The following is a 20,008-nucleotide window of genomic DNA, read 5'->3' on the forward strand; positions in this document are numbered from 1 at the left end:
GAATGCTCCAGCCTCCACTGAGAAATACATGAATTCCCTGAGCTAAAAGTTCCACACTACAGAACTCTGGCCCAGCCAAGATGGGGGAATCTGTATAAGTGTATATTTATAAAAAGGGTTTTGTTTGATGAGGATGAAACCAAAAGACTCTTGGATACAGTTTCTCAAGAGTCTCTGCTGAATGGAAAATTTGGGGTGGACACATTTAGTGATTATCTCAGTGAAAGCTGATGTGCCAATGGAAAAGTCATGCAGCATTTATTAGGGCCCAAAATTGATAGGATTTAATAAAAATTATTCTTTTGAACTTAGAGAATGATTCAGAGGTTGATCCAACGCCCATTTATGTCAACTGGAGGTTGGTTTAAACATCCTTTAGGGAGGTTCTCATTCTCTATGAAATGTATAGGGCTTTTCCCAAGTGGAATTCTGAAGGGCATATGTTGGCTTGATAAAATATTTGGACTAACCATCTGTCCCCTTATACCTGCACTAAATGCCTGTGCTGAAATATTGCTATAAACCGAGAAGTGAATGAAGGATAATCTTATTTCTGTAAGGAACAGGGCAAAAGCGCTAACTTGTTCTCATTGTGCCAGCTTCTATATTAACGGGCAATGTGGTGATGCATCAGTGAATTAGAAGTGCATGCTCTGCTCACTTCTTTGTGTATGCCGCTGAGAAGGGCCAGATTGAAAGCTGTGGAGATTGAAGTCCTTTATCTACAGTGGTGTAATAGGTGTGAACTTTGGGCCATAGAGTCAGACACCATGAAGGGGTCAGAGGCAAAAAAGCCCAATAACTCAGGAACACTAAAAATGTAGGGAAAATCATACTTTAAGCAATTTTAAGTCCCAGAGGAACTGAAATAACTTAAATAACAAAAATTCCTATAGCAACATGGTAATATTGTAGCTCCCTGCTTCAATAATTCTCCCTGCCCCCTGGTAAGAGTTGGAATAAGCCAGAGGTTTGCAAGGTCTTTTCTGGCTAGTACAGGCCTCTTCCAGGCTACACTCAGTCTTTCAAGGCTCATGCAGGCCTAAGCTAGATAGAGCAGACCTCTGCTTAAACTAAGCTCCCCAAACTGACTGCAGCAGGCTTTATAGCACCCAAGCCCCTCCTTTTGTAGGCTCCAGCCAATCAGTTCCCTCCCCTAACTTAAAATGGAGTCTCCCAAACATTGCAGTCACCTTCAGCTCCAGAAGAATATCAATTCCTAAGGTAAACCCACAAACTCCAAGGAAAGGAGAAACCACATTTCAGAGCACACCCAGCAGTTGGTTTCTACCTTCCCATTTCCCTGGGGATTTAAAGGAAATTAATATTAATTACCTATTTAGTCTTGCACCAATCACCTGCCCCTTGGGTCTCCCCACTTGTAGTGATGGACCACTCCATAACAGAACATCTCTGGGAGGTAGCAGCAGTGTTTGGGCTCCATGGCTTACTTAATCCTAGGTCTCATGCCTAAGACTACCAATTTTGATCGGGGGGGGGAGGAAGTGTCAAGTCCCACCATCTCCAGGTGGATGTCATGCGAATATCTGACCTGAATTACTGGCTGACTCTGAACTCCCATTTAAAATAGACCACAAAACATTAGCTTTTGGTTGCTAATGACCTTTCGTCAGAGGTGACCTGAGCATCATTCAAACTGTTGTCCTAGTATTAAAAAGACCTGACTGTCTGGGAGAGACATCCACTTCCCCAACATGATTTATTTTAAAGCTGGTTTCTTTGAATCTCCTCTGATGGCTCCACGCAGCACTGTGGTTGTTGTATCCATATCTATTGAATGTACTGGTCTATTTGTAGACAGAACAGTTACACTCGTAGTAAAGTCTGTTTGAGCATGACCTGGGTGAAGGAAACACATATAAACACATATAAATAAACAATAAATGTAAACAACACTAAAATAACATCAGTTATAACAATTACGGTTACTTCCACTTGTGAGGTATTGTTCCCATTTTTCTGTAACCTGGGAAAAACTCCCTGTGTTTCCTAAGTCAGATTGTAACTGATTTTGCATTTGCAGATTCTTGTAACAAAGGGGAATTTCTTTTGTCTGTTATTTATATTCTTCCTACAGTACTTTATGGAAGTCTGAGAACCACTGCAGAGTCCTGTTTCTGTACAACATAGAAGAGACTTCAATAGGCTGTTTTCAGTGGATCAATACCTCACTTTTCTGATTGGAGTTGGTGGGGTTGTCCTTGGTTTTGAATCACCAACCACTGCGGGTCGTGCACCATGATGAACATAGCAGCCATGAGTTGTAATATGTTTCCAGAGGCACTTTTTGTTGTGGGACTATGGACAGTCTAGATTTTTAAGTCTTGATATATCTGAATTATCTGTCAGATCTGAAATATCTGTCAGACTGGTAGGATATATATAGTGGGATGCTGCAGGGCTCTGTGCTGGGTCCTGATATTGACTTGGATAACAGAGTGGAGAGTATGCTTATAAGCTTTGCAGATGATACCAAGATGAGAAGGGTTGTAAGCACTTTGGAGGTCAGGATTAGAATTCAAAAGGACCTTGACAAATTGGATAATTAGTCTGAAATCAGTAAGAAGAAATTCAATAAAGACAAGTGCAAAGTACTACACTTACTAAGGAAAAAATAAATGTGCAACTACAAAATGGGGAATAACTGAAAAGGATCTGGGGGTTATAGTGGATCACAAATTGAATACGAGTCAACAATGTGTTGCAGTTGAGAGAAAGGCTAATATAATTCTGGGGAGTCTTTAACAGGAGCGTCAGTGTCAGGCACTGGACCCAGTCTGCACTGGTGAGGCCTCAGTTGGAGTTCTGTGTCCAGTTTTGGGTGCCACACTTTAAGAAAGATGAGAACAGCTGGCGAGAATCTAGAGGACAGCAACAAAAATGAGAAAAGGTTTAGAAAACCTGACTTATGAGAAAAGATTAAAAACACTGGCTATGTTTAGTCTTGAGGAAAAAAGACTTAGAGGGGGACCTGGCAACAGTCATCAAACATGTTAAGGACTGTTATAAAGAGGGTGGTGATCAGTTGTTCTCCATGTTCACTGGAGGAAACACAAGAAGTAAATGAGCTTAGTGTTCAGCAAGGGAGATTTAGGTTAGATATTAGGGGAAACTTTCTGAATATAAGGGTAAGTTCTGGAATAGTTTTCCAAGAGAGGTTGTAGAATTCCCATCATTGGAGGTTTTTAAGTCAAACACCTGTCAGGGATGGTCTCGGTATAATTGGGCCTGCCTCAACTTAGGGGGCTGGACTGGATGACCTCCCAAGGTCCTTTCCAGCTCTACATTGGTATGATTCCATGATTCTATATCTTGAAAAGCTCCGGGGATGAGATTTAAAATTGAATCACAGAGCACTTGTAAGCACATTCCATAAAAATGAGGTTCAAGCCCAGTTAGAAGTGGGAATATTATATTCTGCCTACCCAGTGATCCCAAAAATGTTAATTGCAGATCTGTTCTTCACGCTGCCTCCTGAACAGTGTTGTGTAGTCATGCTCCTGCTGTTCAGTTGGGGCTTATGTGTTTCATTGGTGGGCTGAAGTGACCTGATCTCTATGGGGGTACAGTTTGTAATGCATTGAAACAGCTGGAGGTTTGTGAAAGGTGTACATAAATTATCGCTAGCAATCAGCTTGCAATGTCCATGTAACTTCTGAGCTGAATGCTTCATTGTGGCTCCCCAAGAAAGCTTTGAGTCTTGGGGTAAACTGGGAGGGTGGTGCCATGTGTGGAAATGGCCCCATGTACAATACCTTAATGCACTGAAGAGAGAGTTTTATATATACGTCATAAAAATGGTCACCATAGCAGCCACAGTGGGTTCTGTAACTTCCCTCTGACCTCCTCTGTGCCTCAAAGAGAGATTCTCCTGTTGAAACTAAAAACTGCATTTCTGCCACAGCTAAACGTTACTGTTGTTTTATGTGCCTCTTAGCCTTTAATGGCCAATGTAAATTTACAGTACACTCCACTTGATAGGGAAGCAATTAACCAGGAAATCCTCTAAATCAGAACATCTCCTAAGGAGCAACTTCCCACCCATCTCATTTGGATGAACTACCCGTCAATAGGGATGGGATGTCCTGATTCACCAAGCATGAACATCCTGTTACGGTGCCTCTGAGCTCCAGTGGGCAGCTGCAGAGCTTATCGACTTCTGAATTGTCTGCTTTGAAGCTTGTAAGGCTTCCAGCAACTAGGATGGAGACAGCTGCAGATTTTCCACGCTCTGTTCCAGTCCTTGTAGAGATTGGAAACTCTGTTACATGTTCCTGTCCTGGTCTAATCTAGCCCCAGACCTAGCAGTAAGGTTGGAAGAAGGTTGATAGTCAGATTAAGAAGCCATCCAGTTTACTGTGGTCCTGGTGGAGGGGAAGGGTCCTATTTTAATGAAGGTGCTCTGACAATTCAGCTTCTTCCTTAGTTTGGTAAGAGCATTTTGAAAATCAATTGATTCCTTATGCAGAAGCAACTGTATTACTACAAACACCTTCCCACAAAAAATTAATACTTTGGAATTTGAAGGAATAAATTTATCATCTGAATTTTCATAGAAAGGAAATAGTTTGCAGCTTCCTGTCATTGTTTGGTACTACTCTATGGCATGTGAATCAGGTCAAGGATTTGAGCCATGCCTCTGCCATCTTCTACGGGGAGAAAAAATTCCCCTCCTGTAACATTCACAAGTGAATGAAAGACCGAATGCTGTGGAAATTCCTGGAATGGGAGGAGGGAATAGCAGGTAGTCTCCAAGGAACTGTGTCCAGCCAAAACACAAACAATAGTTATTCTTTGCTTTGTAAAGTATTGGCCTTGATCGTGTAAATCGGATGGGAAGGTGGTCAGGGTCAAACTGGTGGGGGTGGGGGAGCATAGTGATGCTGTCCCAAGTTCCACCCACAAACAAAGCCCCGTCCACTCTAAAGTGAGTGAGTGACTTGTGTATGAGGACAAGGACATTTTTTGTTCCAATTTTGCAATGCTGATCAAAGAGCTACCATATGTTGTGTCACTGGAGTTGGTTGTGATTAACTCTTGAGTTGTGTGTAGCGTACTCTTTTCACAATGCATATCTGTTTCATGAGCCTCATGTCAGCTTAGACTTCATGTACTTTACAGTGCCTAAGTGAGAAGATGAACAGGATATTTGGGAGAAGAATCAGGGCAGCAGGAGGTTGAGCTATGAGTTTCATATGGCTTGGACAAATGTTACTGGTTAGAATTTTCTGGTGCTGAACATTGTTTTAAATTCCGTAAAGTGCTGAGAGCGTGACATTGACATGATAAAATCTCAATAAATAAATGTAGGTGTAGTTTTGTGGTGTCTGGGACTTTCCTGCCCTGGAGTAAATTATCCCTTTTGTAGTCAGATTAACACCTTTTTCCCCACAATGTTTCATGAGTTTCTGTGTCAGTACAGGTTTGCTTTCTTTTTAGGTCAGTTCTGGAACTGCAGTTTTTTGTACTGGCTCCAACTGATGATATTTTACTGTTGGCCTTTGTGATAACACTGTCAGTGTCTTCAAAGTAAAACAAAAAAGACACCCTGAGGTTTGCTTACAATAAAATGGGTCAAGACTACTAGAATCTATTGTAGATTTAATAACCCACCTGTTCAGTTCAAGCCTTCTGCAGCCATTTCTTTAGGATGAGCTGAGGGGTGATATGTTTCTTTGCGTGGGGCAAGAAGGTGGTAAAAGTCTCACTACGATAAAGCTCGCATCCAATAATACCTTGGTAATACCAGATGATTTTTCAGCACCAATTATTTTTGCCAACAAACCCTGCTATTTCTCTTGCTCTTTTCTGCTGTCCTAGCTCCAATGTGGCTATTTTAAACTAAGATGCTACTTGGCTAATTTACCAGCCTTTTATCATAATTCTCTAAGTATTCGTTGTGAAAAGACAACATCCGTAAATAAAAATTAAGGCAGATCTTTTCTGCAGGGTAACACACATCTGAAAACCATAATGAATAAAATGGACCATAACAGCAGAGAGGCAAAGTGACAAAATTTGACCTTTCACAGCCCCTTAAATTTCAGCTAGATCTGCAGTATCCCTGATACACCACCTCTTCAAAATTATCCACCACAGAATAAATTTACACTTGAGTTTTTAGAAGCTAGATCAGGGATGGTGATCAGATATGGTTGGGTTGACACCATTTAATTTGTAAGGAAGTCGCTTTTAGGAGTCCCTTGACTGAACCCCTGGGGTCAGGCAGGCTATGTTAACTTCATGAAGGTAGGTGGCATAACTGGCTTATTCTGTTTTTCTTCCTGTTATTTAACATTGTAAGTGAAATGGACAGAAGGAGTGGTTGAGTTTGTATGATTTCCTATGCAGACGATACAGAACATGAAGCCTGCAAATACTGTAACAGCACATGCCATAAGAGTGTCTTTAAATATAACCATCTCTCCCTTGGTTCCCACCCGCACTTCATTAAGTCTTTCCCAGATGAGTAACCAGGGAAACCTGGGTTAATAAAAAGAAAAGGAGTAGTACTCCTTTTCTTTTTGCGAATACAGACTAACACGGCTGCTACTCTGAAACCTGGGTTAATAAGTTCATGAGTCTGACAGTGCAGCATAGAGGGTGGTTTGCTGTGGGGTGGTGGGTGGGTGGGGAGGCATTCGGCTGCTGCAGAATGTCAGCATGGTCTTGAAATATTTTTATTTGTTCTCTTTACAGAACTTTGTATGTAAATGGTTCTGTGGCAACAAAGAAAGCTGCCCCGTTTCTCGATTCTTATGGGTGGGGCAACAGGGGGTTAAGAATGGTTAAAATAGATTTATTAAGGGGTTAAAACGCAGACAGCGAGAAGTGTGTGTGTGTTTGCCCCTGCATATAAATATATCTGCGCATAGCAGTGGTTCACCCAGTCCAGCCTCAGGTCCATCTACTGCCTCAATTTACCTTCCTATATCAAACAAACCACCACACCTGCTGTCTTCACAATACTGCGCTTTTTCTGGGTCTGGTTAATTACCATAAAATGACACTCAAAACCTGCCACCCCTCTTCCCTAGGCTCCGTTAGTCCTTTTGGTTTACAATGAGCTTCAACACTTGTGTAGTCCTCCTTCCAGCCTCAAAAGTCTTACCTATCCTTTGCCAGGGCTTCACCTCCCTTAGAGCCTTCCCTTTAGGGCTCCACAATCTTTCATAGCCCTCTTAGCTGGGGTTTCTCTCTCAGCGGGCTCGTACTCCCTGGAGGTCTCTCTCCCAAGTCCTCTACTTGGGAGCTCTGGAGCGTGATCTTTATTCTGATAAGCTAAGTTATAGACTTGCCTTATGTACATGGTGGCTGGCCGTGAGACTGCCACCTGCCCCAAAGAACTTCAGTTCCCCAGATTTGTCAGGGAGCTACGCAGCAGTGCATACCTGCTCTTCAGAGGGGGCTAGGCCTGGAACAGCGTTGTCTGGCCCCAGACACCCACTACCCTTAAAGGGGGCAGACCACCCTCTTACACTATGCATGTATATCTTATCTAAAATTATATATAAAAACAGGCTATGAAAAATCACATTGTCCGGCAGCAGTAGTGGTTGCTTGTTAATTTCAATCCACAGTGGCTCTGTGGCCTGAAAGGAGAAGGTAATTTTACCACTTGCCCGGGGAGGAATTGAACCAACTCCTTTGCTTGAGACTGTTGCGGGGACCAGGGTGTGACGCTTACTGCCCACCAGAGAAGGAACTAACTCATTGATGTGTTCGCCTTGGGGCCGTAAACTAAAATGGCATCCTCCTATCCCAATTTTTTGGTAGAAAATGCTGAGTATTTGCCTGTCCAATCCACTGCTTCGCTAAACTTGCCCCTCTGGCTACATCTCAGTCAGTTACACCTTCATACAGACTGGGAAAAGTGCACCTGCTAATTAGGTGGGATTACCGAAAAATGGGACTGCCATATTTTCTGATTTGAGAACCACACTTGTGATCCAGGTTGTTCTCAGAAAAGTCACCTTAAAAACAAGAGTGTGTGTGTATGTATGTGTGTTTAAAAATATGCCACATGTAATGGGGATATCCATCAGATAAATAGTGGAACCATGTAATCAATTATTTTGTTATGAACCTTTTGACTGCTCTCTAAACCATGTGTCCCAGAGTTACTCTAACATTCCAGTTCTCTGAGCAGCTTCTGCCATTTTTTTTAAATTAGCCTGCTACAATGCCCTTCCTCCCATTGTAGACTTCCTTTCCCCCAAATTAGCCCTTCTAGAACTCCAAAATAAGTACAATCAAGGGCTGGTGACTTCCTCTCTCCCACTCTCCACGAAGACATAAAAGTGTCTTGACTAGGTCTAGAAAAGGGAGCTGTGCCCCATGGAAAAGGGAGATTCCTAACTTCCTGATAGGGACATAGAATTTTCTCCTGGCTGGACACATCCAGGTCCTCTGCAGACCCCATCTGAGTAGAAGACTCCCTCAGATGTAATTGTTCTGTCTTCCACATGCCATGCTGATAACCAGAGTTTTGTTAATTTGGCAAAGTTTTGAGCAACAGCAGAGCTCCTGTGTGAGGAGGGAGACATGCAGCAATGCATCAGTTTATGATGAGTTTACATTTGGAATGGCTAGAGTTCTAGATATTTAATGAAAGCTTAAATCGTACAGAAATTGGATTATGGGTCCTTGTGCTTGTCAGAGAGGAATATTAACTGTCTGCGTGCATTAACTTTAGTTTAAAAAATGCCATAGTGTAATGGCCTCAAACGTTCCTGCACTGCATTACTACAGGATTCTTTAGCAAAGTAGCTGAGTACTCTAGTATCTTTTCCTTAATCAGTGGTGTGCTATGTAGAATTGTGAGACAAGATCCAGCGAGCATGAATGGAACAGTATTTGTGATGCCAGATGAATGGTCTTATAGCAAATTACCGCAGAACACTATGTTGTACTTTGCTGAACTACACAGTAGCCCCATTGGACGCTCCAGGGTTAATCTGCTGGAAAACTAATACAGTGTCATCTCCTGTTGGGTTTCAGTAACCATATTGTCACTGCTTGTATGTTGTAGCAGAGACTATAATGTGTGTATTAAGGGCATCTTGATACGGATTTCAAGAGCAGAGAGAAGGTCTTGTGGTTAAATACATAATAGGAGTTGGGAAAACTGTTTCTAGTCCTGGATCTTCCATAAATTTTGTGACATCTGGGCTGAGTCATGCAATTTCTCTGTGCATCACTTTCCCCATATGTAAAATGGTGATGGAGAAGGTTAAGAAATGACTTGTACATGAGCTACACCTACATAGGGAGTAGATTTCAGGTAGCAGAGGACTCTTTAATCTAGCAGATGGAGGCTTAACATGATCCAAAGGCTGGAAATTGAAGCTAGGCAAACTCAAACAAAGTGCAGGGCTGGCCCACAACATTTTGGCACCTGAGGCGGGGAGCTCAAATGACGCCCCCATGCCCCCTCGCTTGGGCCAAAACTTTGAAAGGTCTCAATTCTGCCTTCTTCCTGTTCTACTCCTCTCATGGTACCTACCCCAATAAAGGAGAACTAACAACTTAAAATGTCTTGTTCAGAAATTTTAAGTAACACTTAACTTTCAAACGCCTGAATAGCAAATGTAACTTTTCTTGTCTGCATAGTAAACACCGGCATTTTTATCTGTTTGAATAATCAAAGTGGTGCTTTCCGTGCCTTCTTGGTTGCAAAGATTTGAACTGCTTCCTGAAGGTCCACTGTCTGGGCCAGCTCATGGTCTATTGTGATGGTTGCAAGGCCGACCAGCCTCTCCTGTGTCATTGTGGAGCATTGATGTGTTTTTATTAACTTCAGCTTGGAGAAGCTGCGTTCTCCACTGGCAACTGTTACAGAAAGTGTTAGAAGTATGTGCAGAGCAACAAAAGCATTTGGAAAGAGGGTGGTCATTTTATTTGGGCACATATATTCCAGAACAGCCTTTGGAGTTGATCCTGCTGAAATGTATCTTGAAAGGGCTTTCAGTTCATCATCTAAATCACTCGCATCAATGTCGCACATGTCGTCTTGTGTCAACACTGTCTCTAGTGCCCTACATTGCTGGTGTAGGTCTTCTTCAGGTGTAGTGAGGAGTTTTGGAATATCATACAACATCCCAAATATGCTGCTGTGTTCCTTGAGCTGCATGAAACGTTCTTCAGCTGACTGTATTGCACAATCTAGCACCTGGTTAAAGAATTCAACTTTGAATTGTTGTTTGGGGTCTCTAATGGGATTATCCCGTGCCTCGTAATCGTCTTCTTCGGTGACTCTTGTATTCTTGAATGGGTGGGAAAATAGTCTCAGTGTGAAGTTCCTCTGCCAACTTCTGTGCACTCTTCAGAACGTTTTGAAATCCCTCATCTGACCGGTAAGACTGTAGGTATGACTTTGCTTTGTCCAGTTGTTCTATTGTTCCAGATATATCAAGGTCAACACCTTGGAGTCTCCTGCTTACAACATTTATTTCAAACAGTATGTCATGCCACAACACTAAGCCACACAAAAATTTGAAGTTATGTATGTTTCTGGTTATTCCATTTCCCTCTGCCGCTGTTCTCCCATGAACAGTTCCTGTCATAGCATTATCCTCCATAATGGCAACTATGGCATCATCTATCTTCCCAATTTGGGGTTTGAGAAGCTTTGTCACCTCCACTTGACTTTCACATCGTGTGGCACTCAGTGGTTTCAGCGTCAGAGAGAATGTTCCCAGATGTTGCTTCAAAATTTGCCATCGATGAGTTGATGCAGAGAAAAATACATAGATGCTTTGAATTACATTAAAAAATTCAGCAGCCCCCCTAGAAGCTGATGCTGCATCACTGACCACTCAATGAATGAGAACTGCCTGGGACAAAAAAAGCCTGAGGGTTTAACTCGGATCCATGTCTGCACTCCTCTGTTCTTTCCTCTCATGTTGGCACCATTATCGTAGCCCTGACCTCTCATGTCAGCTATTGCAATTCCCGTATCTTCCAGCTTTTTAAGAAGCACATTTGTCATACCAGCTCCTGTAGTATCATCAATGTCAATAAATTCTAGAAAATGCTCTCGGACACTCACCATTGCAGGGACATTTTCACTAGATTCTGTTGTTGTTACAAAATGCACCATTAAAGTCATTTGTTCTGTATGGCTGATGTCAGGTGTGCACTCCAGAATAACAGAGTAATATCTTGCTGACTTCAGATCTGCCACAATCTTCTGTTTGACTTTTGTTGCCAGTAACTGTATGATCTCATTTTGAATTGTTTTTCCAAGGCAGTGGTGTGTGTACATTTCTTGGGTGGTGACTCTTCTTAGATGTTCCTGGAGTACAGCATCAAACTCAGCCATCAGTTCCACAATTTTAAGGACGTTTCCATTGTTTGGTACATACAGCTGATCTGAAGTGCCACGCAGTGCTAGGTTTTGGGTAGCAAGCATTCTCACAATGGCAATGAGCCTTTTCAGAACATTTTGCCAGTAAAGAGACTCTGATGCAATCTTTTCTTGATGCTGATCATCTGTGGTGGCTTTTAACCTCAGTGTCATCTCAAGCTCTTTCCACCTATGGAATGCTCTGTGCTGATTTGCTGCCTTCTCATGGCATGCCAGATTTCTAGCCAGATTTTTCCAGTCCTTTGTTCCTGTAGAACCCAATATGGCTGAAACATTAGACTTGAAGAGTTTGCAACAAAAACAATATGCAGCATTCTGGGTTTTTGAGTACATAAGCCATGGTCTCTCCACTTTGTCACCATTGGGGATTTCACGCCAGTAATGTGTTGGATGGAAACTTCTATTTCCGTTGTCTTTGGGGAACATGAAGTTTTTCACTTGCTGTGGCCCATGCAGTACAAGGAAGTCCCTCCGGCTACTGCTCAAATGGGTCCACAGTCCTGGATCATCTAGACTTAAGGAACTAAACTCAGCAGCAGCTGTTTCTTGCACCTCCACCACACTCTTCTCTGATCTACACTTTTCTTCAGGAATGTGCATGGTTACATCCATTTGAGATGGAGATATGGATGTAGCTGCCAGGTCACCTGCACTCTGACTAATGGGAAGATCAGGCACCTCCCCACCACTCATATCTTCACTGGGACCGGAAGGCTCACCATGAACATTTGTGTCTATGTATCTCAGGAGAGCTCCTTCCTGTTTAGATAGAAAATCTTCCTTTGCTTTCTTTCTTTTTCCGAATGCTGCCCCAGAGGTGTGTTTTCTTCTTTTTCTCATGACTGCTGTTCTGTGCCAGCTATAGTGGCTCTCAACACTCAGTTGAAGGGGACAAATAAGCAGGCTGGTAGCAGGGCCTGAGTGAGGGAAGATACCAGCGTCTTAAGGGCCTAACTGGCTCCTACTACTTCAGTTGACTGCCTGTTCTCTTCAGGTAGGTTCAGGGAAGCAGCAGGAAACAGGAAGCTCCCTGAGAAGCTGGGGTTAATCAGTGCAGGCTCCTGGGGGTGCTAGAGAGGTACATAAGAGGCTCCTCCTCCTCTCTCTCCCAGCAGCTCCTGCTGCTTTCTGTTATTCCCTCTCACCTTTTCTCCTGCCTGCCTGTTGTCTCTTGTGCCCTCCTTCCTCCAGCACAGCACTCCACCATCTCTGTGCGTCTAGAGCAGAGAGAATACAGATGCACCAGCAGCAGACACAATTTTCTACACTCTGGGTCCTAGTGGCGCCCCCCACAGTCTGGTACCTGAGGTGGCCACCTCAGTTCACCTCATGGTAAGGCCAGCCCTGACAAAGTGAAAACATTTTGGAACAAAAAGAACAGGAGTACTTGTGGCACCTTAGAGACTAACAACTTTATTAGAGCATAAGCTTTCGTGGGCTACAGTCCACTTCATTGGATGCATAGAATGGAACATATAGTAAGAAGATTTAGAGAGAGAGAGAGAGAGAGAGAGAGAGAGAGAGAGAAGGTGGAAGTTGCCATACAAACTGTAAGAGGCTAATTAATTAACATGAGCTATTAGCAGCAGGAGAAAAAAACTTTTGTAGTGATAATCAAGATGGCCCATTTAGACAATTGATAAGAAGGTGTGAGGATACTTAACTTTAGGGAAATAGATTCAATATGTGTAATGACCCAGCCACTCCCAGTCTCTATTCAAACCCAAGTTAATGGTATCTAGTTTGCATATTAATTCAAGCTCAGCATTTTCTCCTTGGAGTCTGTTTTTGAAGCTTTTCTGTTGCAAAATTGCCACCCTTAAATTTTTTACTGAGTGGCCAGAGAGGTTGAAGTGTTTTCCTACTGGTTTTGAAATTTTATGATTCCTGACGTCAGATTTGTGTCCATTTATTCTTTTGCGTAGAGGCTGTCCGGTTTGGCCAATGTACATGGCAGAGGGGCATTGCTGGCATATGATGGCATATATCACATTGGTAGATGTGTAGGTGAACGAGCCCCTGATGGTATGGGTAATCTGATTAGGTCCTCTGATGGTGTCACTTGAATAAATATGTGAACAGAGTTGGCATCGGGCTTTGTTGCAAGGATAGGTTCCTGGGTTCGTGTTTTTGTTGTGTGGTGTGCGGTTGCTAGAGAGTATTTGCTTCAGGTTGGGAGGCTGTCTGTAAGCGAGGACTGGTCTGTCTCCCAAGATCTGTGAGAGTGAGGGATCATTTTTCAGGATAGGTTGTAAATTTTTGATTATGTGCTAAAGAGGTGTTAGTTGGGGGCTGAAGGTGACAGCTAGTGATAGATTCTTCATCATATGAAGTCTTCAGATCAGGATAGGATGTCTTTCTAAAAGATGTACTCTAGCTCAACCAAAAGTTATAGGCTTCATGCAGGAACCACCTGATGCAATTCTCTGGACTCTGTTATGCAAGTGCTCAGACTTGATTATCATAACACTCCCTTCTTGCCTTAAAATGTCTGAAGCTATGATGCCTAGTTCCTATGCCTAGCTCACAGGCAGGTTGTGGGGCTAAATTCATTAATGTTCATAAAGAACTTCGCACTTCTGTAACCATCAGAGGAGTGAAGTTTTGGAACAGCCTTCCAAGGGAAGCAGTGGGAGCAAAATACGTATCTGGCTTCAAGACTAAACTTGATAAGTTTATGGAGGAGATTGATATGATGGGATAGCCTAATTTTAGTAAGTAATTGATCTTTGACTATTAGCGGTAGATATGCCCAATGGCCTGTGATGGGATGTTAGATGGGGCTGGATCTGAGTTACTACAGAGAATTCTTTCCTGGATGTCTGGCTGGTGAGTCTTGCCCACATGCTCAGGGTTTAGCTGATCGCCATATTTGGGGTTGGGAAGGAATTTTCCTCCAGGGCAGATTGGCAGAGGCCATGGGGGTTTTTCGCCTTCCTCTGCAGCATGGGGCATGGAGGATTCTGCTGCACTTTGAAGTCTTTAAACCATGATTTGAGGTCTTCAATAGCTCAGACATAAGTTAGGGGTTTGTTACAGGGTGAGATTCTGTGGCCTGTCTTGTGCAGGAGGTCAGACTAGATGATCAGAATGGTCCCTTCTGACCTTAAAATCTATGATTCTATGATCTCCTATGGGGATCGTGAAGTGGTGTTGTTGCTATTGTAATGGCTACTAAAGTGAACTCTTAATAACTTTTACTGACATGTTGGGAGAGAGGGAACTTTTGAAAGTGTGGTAGGTGTGTCCTGTTGTCTTGCCAGTGTAACAAAGAGAGGCTGCATGCTCAGACACACTTTCTCCTTCCCATATGCATGCCACTTTCTGGTGGCCTCTGTCATGTGGTGATTCACTAGCTTTGAGGCAGAGACTGTAACTCAGAGGAGAAGATGGATTGTTATGGAAATATAAAGTTATTTTTATGGCGCTTTTATTGCCGGCCTGGGAAGTACTGTAGTGCATAAATAAAAGATTTTTACTACCTTTGGTGGTTATCATGGCTTCACAGATCCAAGAAAATAAATAATACTTTTTGCTTATATAGTGCCTTTCTTCTAAAAACTTCAAAACTCTTTGTGAGCATCAGTGAAGCCTCACAACACCCGTAGGACGAAAGTAAGTAAAATTGTCCCCATTATCAGATGGGTAAACTGAGTCACAGAGCGCACACAGCACAGTCTAGTGGATAGGGGACAGAATTGGGAGACAGGAGCCTGGGTTCTAATCCCAGCTCTTTCACTAACTTGGCTGGACAAATCACTTATTGTTTCCCCAACTGTAAAATGGAGATAATATGCCCCTATATGAGAGAGGTGTTGTATGGGTTAATTCATGATGGTAAAGCACTGTCAGGATGGAAAAATGCTTTTTAAGCACTGTGTGATTTATTTATTGATTTACCTGTGCTAAAACAGTGAATAAATGGGGTGCCAGGAATAGAACCTGGGAGTGTTCTGACTCTCACAGTGGGCTTGTTCTGATTTCTAGGCAACACGGTCTTCCTAACTAGTTATCCTAGATAGTAGATTCTGTAACAAAGTTACGAGGGTGATAGTCTCTATTGCTTTGTAGTATAGAGCAGCTGCAGTTTGTGTGTAAGGTAACTGATCACAGAAGCATGCAGGGAGTACATTAGAGCCCAAAGCATAGAGTATTGCTGTCCTCTGATGAACCATAATATGAAAATGAAGTTGTGGGAATGGGAGGTGGACCGCGTCACTCATGAAGCTGCAGAAGATTTGATATTCCTGCTGACTCCCACTCCAATGCTCTGTCAGCTAAATTTTGCTCCTTATCTTTCCAAATAAATATTGTTAATTTTTGCTGCTGAGTTTAAAAAAAAAGAAAAGAATGGATGATTTGTAATGGAAATAAAGCAGCATCCGTAGCATAGGGGAACAAACAGCATTTCAGTGGCATGAGTGCCTGAATTCCCAGTAAATCATATATCGGGTGCCATTAATAATAATCCTTTAAATTTATGTTGTATAACACCATTCATCTGAAGGTTTCAGATGGCTTCAGATTAACTAGCCCTCAGAAGTACATGTAAGAGTCTAGTAGTTATCATGGTGCTTGTTTTACAGATCTTGCAAGCTGAGGGAGAGATGCATTTATAAAGTTTAATCTGTTCTACCAATTTTCATGTTGTGTAGGACAGACAAGGAGCAATGCATGCAGCGTAGTTGTAGCCGTGTGGGTCCCAGGATATTAGAGAGACAAGGTGGGTGAGGTAATATCTTTTACTGGACCAGTTTTTGTTGGTGAGAGACAAGCTTTCGAGCCACACAGAGCTCTTCTTCTATTTCACCCACCTTATCTCTCTAAGGAGCAACAGGTAATTTACCCACGTCCACACAGTGGGACTAGTACCCAGTTCTAACTATTTAAACATCACTACCTCATAGATCTCAGAATTCTCAATTGCCTTTTTTCCTTCTTTTAACCAGGGTTATCATCCATTGCCACATGAAGCTGAAATTGCACACACCAAAAAACTATTCAGAAGAAGGAGAAACGACCGGAGGTAGGAGAGACCTGTCCAAAGTGTCTTTGACCTTCTTTTACTCATCCTGCAATTCCTCTCCCAACCTCTTCGAATGTTTTTCAGTTATACTGTCTTTATCTGAAATATTTATGAAATGCAAAATACTACATTATGATACATGTGCTCCAGGGTCTGCACTGACTTCCCACTGGCTTCTAGGTGGAGTTTAAGGTGTTGGTTATGGCCTAATAAATCCCTAGATGGCCTGGGACCACCCGACCTGAGAGACTGACCCCTCCCTATACCATACTGTCACAGCTACAGTCAGCTGGTCTACCAAGCTGGATCCCCTTTTTATGAAAGAGAGCAGGTGACTGGCGGGACATTCTCTGTGAGAGCACTGAGACCGTAGAACTTGTTCCCCTCCCTTGGTCTGAGAGAGTCTGAATTTGGTGTCTTTCTGGGCACACTCCAAAAGAATCTGTTTGAGAGGATTTTTGGAGAGGGCTGAGGGTGGGCTTCCTAGATAATGAAGGGCAGGTCTATGCTGCAGTTAAACGCCCACAGCTGGCCTGTGACAGCTGACTGAGGCTCGTAGGGCTCAGGCTGTGGGGCTTTAAAATTTTAAGGTAGAAGTTTGGGCTCGGGCTTGAGCCTGGGCTCTGGGACTTGCCTCTCTTTGTGGCATCCAAAAGTTCAGGCTCCAGGACTGAACACCTACACCGCAACTTTACAGCCCCATAGCCCGAGCCCTGCGAGAATAACTGCAGTTTAGACATACCCAAAGGGTAGGTGGCTGGCTGGCTGGTCTGTGGAACGAGTCATTTTAAAGCTGCTGAGATTTAATTTGATTATATTTGTTGTATCATAACATTAGAGCACCTAAAGCCTTGGATAGGCATCATTATTTAATTTTATTTATATAGATTTAAAATAATTAAATTTAATTTAATAATAAATAATTAAAAATAATAAATAAATTGTTTGCACAGTTACATTTAAAAACAAATCAGGAAATACAGGAGTTCATTTTAACTTGTCCGTGTTGCACACACAAGTAGTATTTTCAATTCCTGTTTTTTTGGTTCTGTTCTGTTCAGTATATGTGTTTATACTGACCTCTTTATTGTAGTACCAGAGCACCTTCCAGCAGCGCATTAAACAACGTGGCTACACATCTGTCATATGTTGTTTGTTCTCCCATCCTCTTTCCACAGAGAGAAGCGTGTGCACTATTAGAGAAGGCAAGGTCAAAGAAATGTGCCTTGTGCTTGAAACAGAAAGGGGCAAGATTTGTGATGGCCCTTAGAACCTGACGGAGTTCATTCCACAGTCTTGGACCAGGCCTGGGGAAAGTTCTGTCTCCTGCACAAGCTTTACTCTTATTGTTAAGAGTTCCATTGGGCCAGAGGAACGAAGTCGTCAGCCCATGATCTTCATCCTGGAGCTTTAGCGATAGTCTTTTAGGTATCCTGGACCCAGGCTGTAGAGCGTTTTGAAGATAAAAACCAAGACCTTGAATTTGTTTAAAAAGTCTATGGAAAGCCAGCATAGAGAGCGGGGGACAGGTGTGTGATGTGCTCACTGCAGCCTATGCTGCTGAGGAGACATGCTGCACCATTCTGTACGAGCTGGAATTTCCTGTGAGCTGAAGGTTTTGTGCCCAGGTGTATCTCATTGCTGTAATGAAGCTAAGAGGTGACAAAGGCATGAATGACTGAGAGTGGTCATAGCCTGTGTTCGGTATAAAGTATACACTGCGAAGGATACCAGCTGTGCAAAGTTACTGAGTTAATCTTGTTATATGGTAGAAACCTGGGCCTGGATTTTCCAAAGTGCTGTGCGAATACGAAGGGCAGGAGTGGGGTGGTGCCTGGTTCTCACAGGGGGCAGTGTGCAGAGGTCCCAAAAAAGCCAAAGTTCAGGTGAAAATTGATCATACCCGAATATTGGCTTTTTCAAAACCTGGGAATTTTTTGGAGAAAGTTAGTAAATATCAAAAACGAAGGGCCTTGTGCATAGCACAGGTCACAGAATTCAGGTCACTAATTCCTGCAATGAGCAGAATCAACAAGTGGTTGAACTAGGGTACTTACTGTTATAACCATATGGCTGGGTCTCCCCAGCACAGTCGTTACTATGTGAGTGGGACCGAAATAAAGTGGGCCTCTTTGAATCCATGTGGGCCTGATTTTCCTTCCGTTACACCTATGTAAATCCAGGGTAACTCTGCTAAAATCAATGAGGCTATGTCTGTGTAAAATTGGTGTGAGAGCCATGTGTGTGTGTATCTTTCTGAAGGCTTCTCACAACTCAGGACTCTTCTCTCTGGGTGGGAAACATTTAGCATTATTGCAAGTCATCCCTGTTAAGGAAGCCTTTGAAATGGTGATATTTCTGTGACTTGTACTTACAGCTGTTGGGCCAGCTCCTCAGCTGGTGTAAACATGTGTAGCTCCATTTACCCAGCTAAGGGTTTAGCCCAGGGGTAGAGAACCTTTTTTCTATTGGTTCCTGGCCAATGGGAGCTGTGGGGGCGGCGCTTGCAGATGGGGGTAGGCACATGTGGACTCTGAGCTTCCCTGATCACCTCTGGGCCGCTGGGACAGCTGACCGACTGGCCTGGTGCCCTAGTTTCCCCCTGCAGCGGAGTGGCGCTGAGGCTCGGGGCTTCCAGCCGGCGGCACAGAGCCTTTCAGGGGGCCAGATCCGGGCCGGAGGTTCTCCATCCCTGATCTAGCCCATTGTCCAGTTGTGAAAGAATCACATTATAGGTGGTTTTTTCTCTTCCTACTCTGTTCAGGTTACCATTATAAACTGTCAACAAACAATCATTTAGCTCCCCTGAGGGCATTCTGCCCTCCTCCCCACAGATTACAAGAACTGATAGCAGAGGAAACTGCCTTGAGTTGATGTTGAAAGATCATAGTGAGATAAAGTATAGCTAATATATGCAGACTAGTCCAAGGGGTTTGCAAAGGGACTGTGATAAATATCCCAAGGGGCGATCTGGTAACCAGTGAATTACAAAGACAATCATAATGTATGTTGTACATGCTAGAGCAACAGAGCAATGGACCATGTAAGCTGAATTAGGGCAAGGAATCCACTGAGACATTTTAAATTTCAGTCGATAACGCAACATGGGGAGTCAGATCGACTGGAGGGAGAGACAGCAGTTCTTTTCAGCCCTTTTAAAAAACAAATATGCCAAATGCTTGAAAGAGTATATCAGAGGGATAAATATAGGAGAGGGAGAGGAATTATTTAAGCTCAGCACCAATGTGGACACAAGAACAAATGGGTATAAACTGGCCACCAGGAAGTTTAGACTTGAAATCAGGCGAAGGTTTTTAACCATCAGAGGAGTGAAGTTTTGGAATAACCTTCCAAGGGAAGCAGTGGAGGCAAAAGATCTATCTGGTTTTAAGATTCTACTCGATAAGTTTATGGAGGAGATGGTATGATGGGATAATGGGATTTTGGTAAGTAATTGATCTTTAAATATTCAGGGTAAATAGGCCAAATCCCCTGAGATGGGATATTAGATGGATGGGATATGATTTACTATAGAAAATTCTTTCCTGGGTATCTGGCTGGTGAATCTTGTCCATGTGCTCAGGGTTTAGCTG

The 20,008-nt window shown here is 43.0% G+C and overlaps 1 protein-coding gene across 7 annotated transcripts in view; it reads left to right on the forward strand.

The window, feature by feature from the left end:
* CTIF (cap binding complex dependent translation initiation factor) overlaps positions 1-20,008 on the forward strand; it is a 351,897-nt gene that overhangs the window by 188,281 nt on the left and 143,608 nt on the right. For all 7 annotated transcript variants that reach the window (XM_038402138.2, XM_038402139.2, XM_038402141.2 and 4 more), the window contains one exon: positions 16,339-16,415. In XM_038402138.2, the coding sequence (XP_038258066.1) occupies positions 16,339-16,415 (77 nt within the window). The remainder of the gene's footprint in view (positions 1-16,338; positions 16,416-20,008) is intronic.

Source organism: Dermochelys coriacea, chromosome 5, assembly GCF_009764565.3.
Source record: "Dermochelys coriacea isolate rDerCor1 chromosome 5, rDerCor1.pri.v4, whole genome shotgun sequence".
NCBI lineage: Eukaryota > Metazoa > Chordata > Testudines > Dermochelyidae > Dermochelys > Dermochelys coriacea.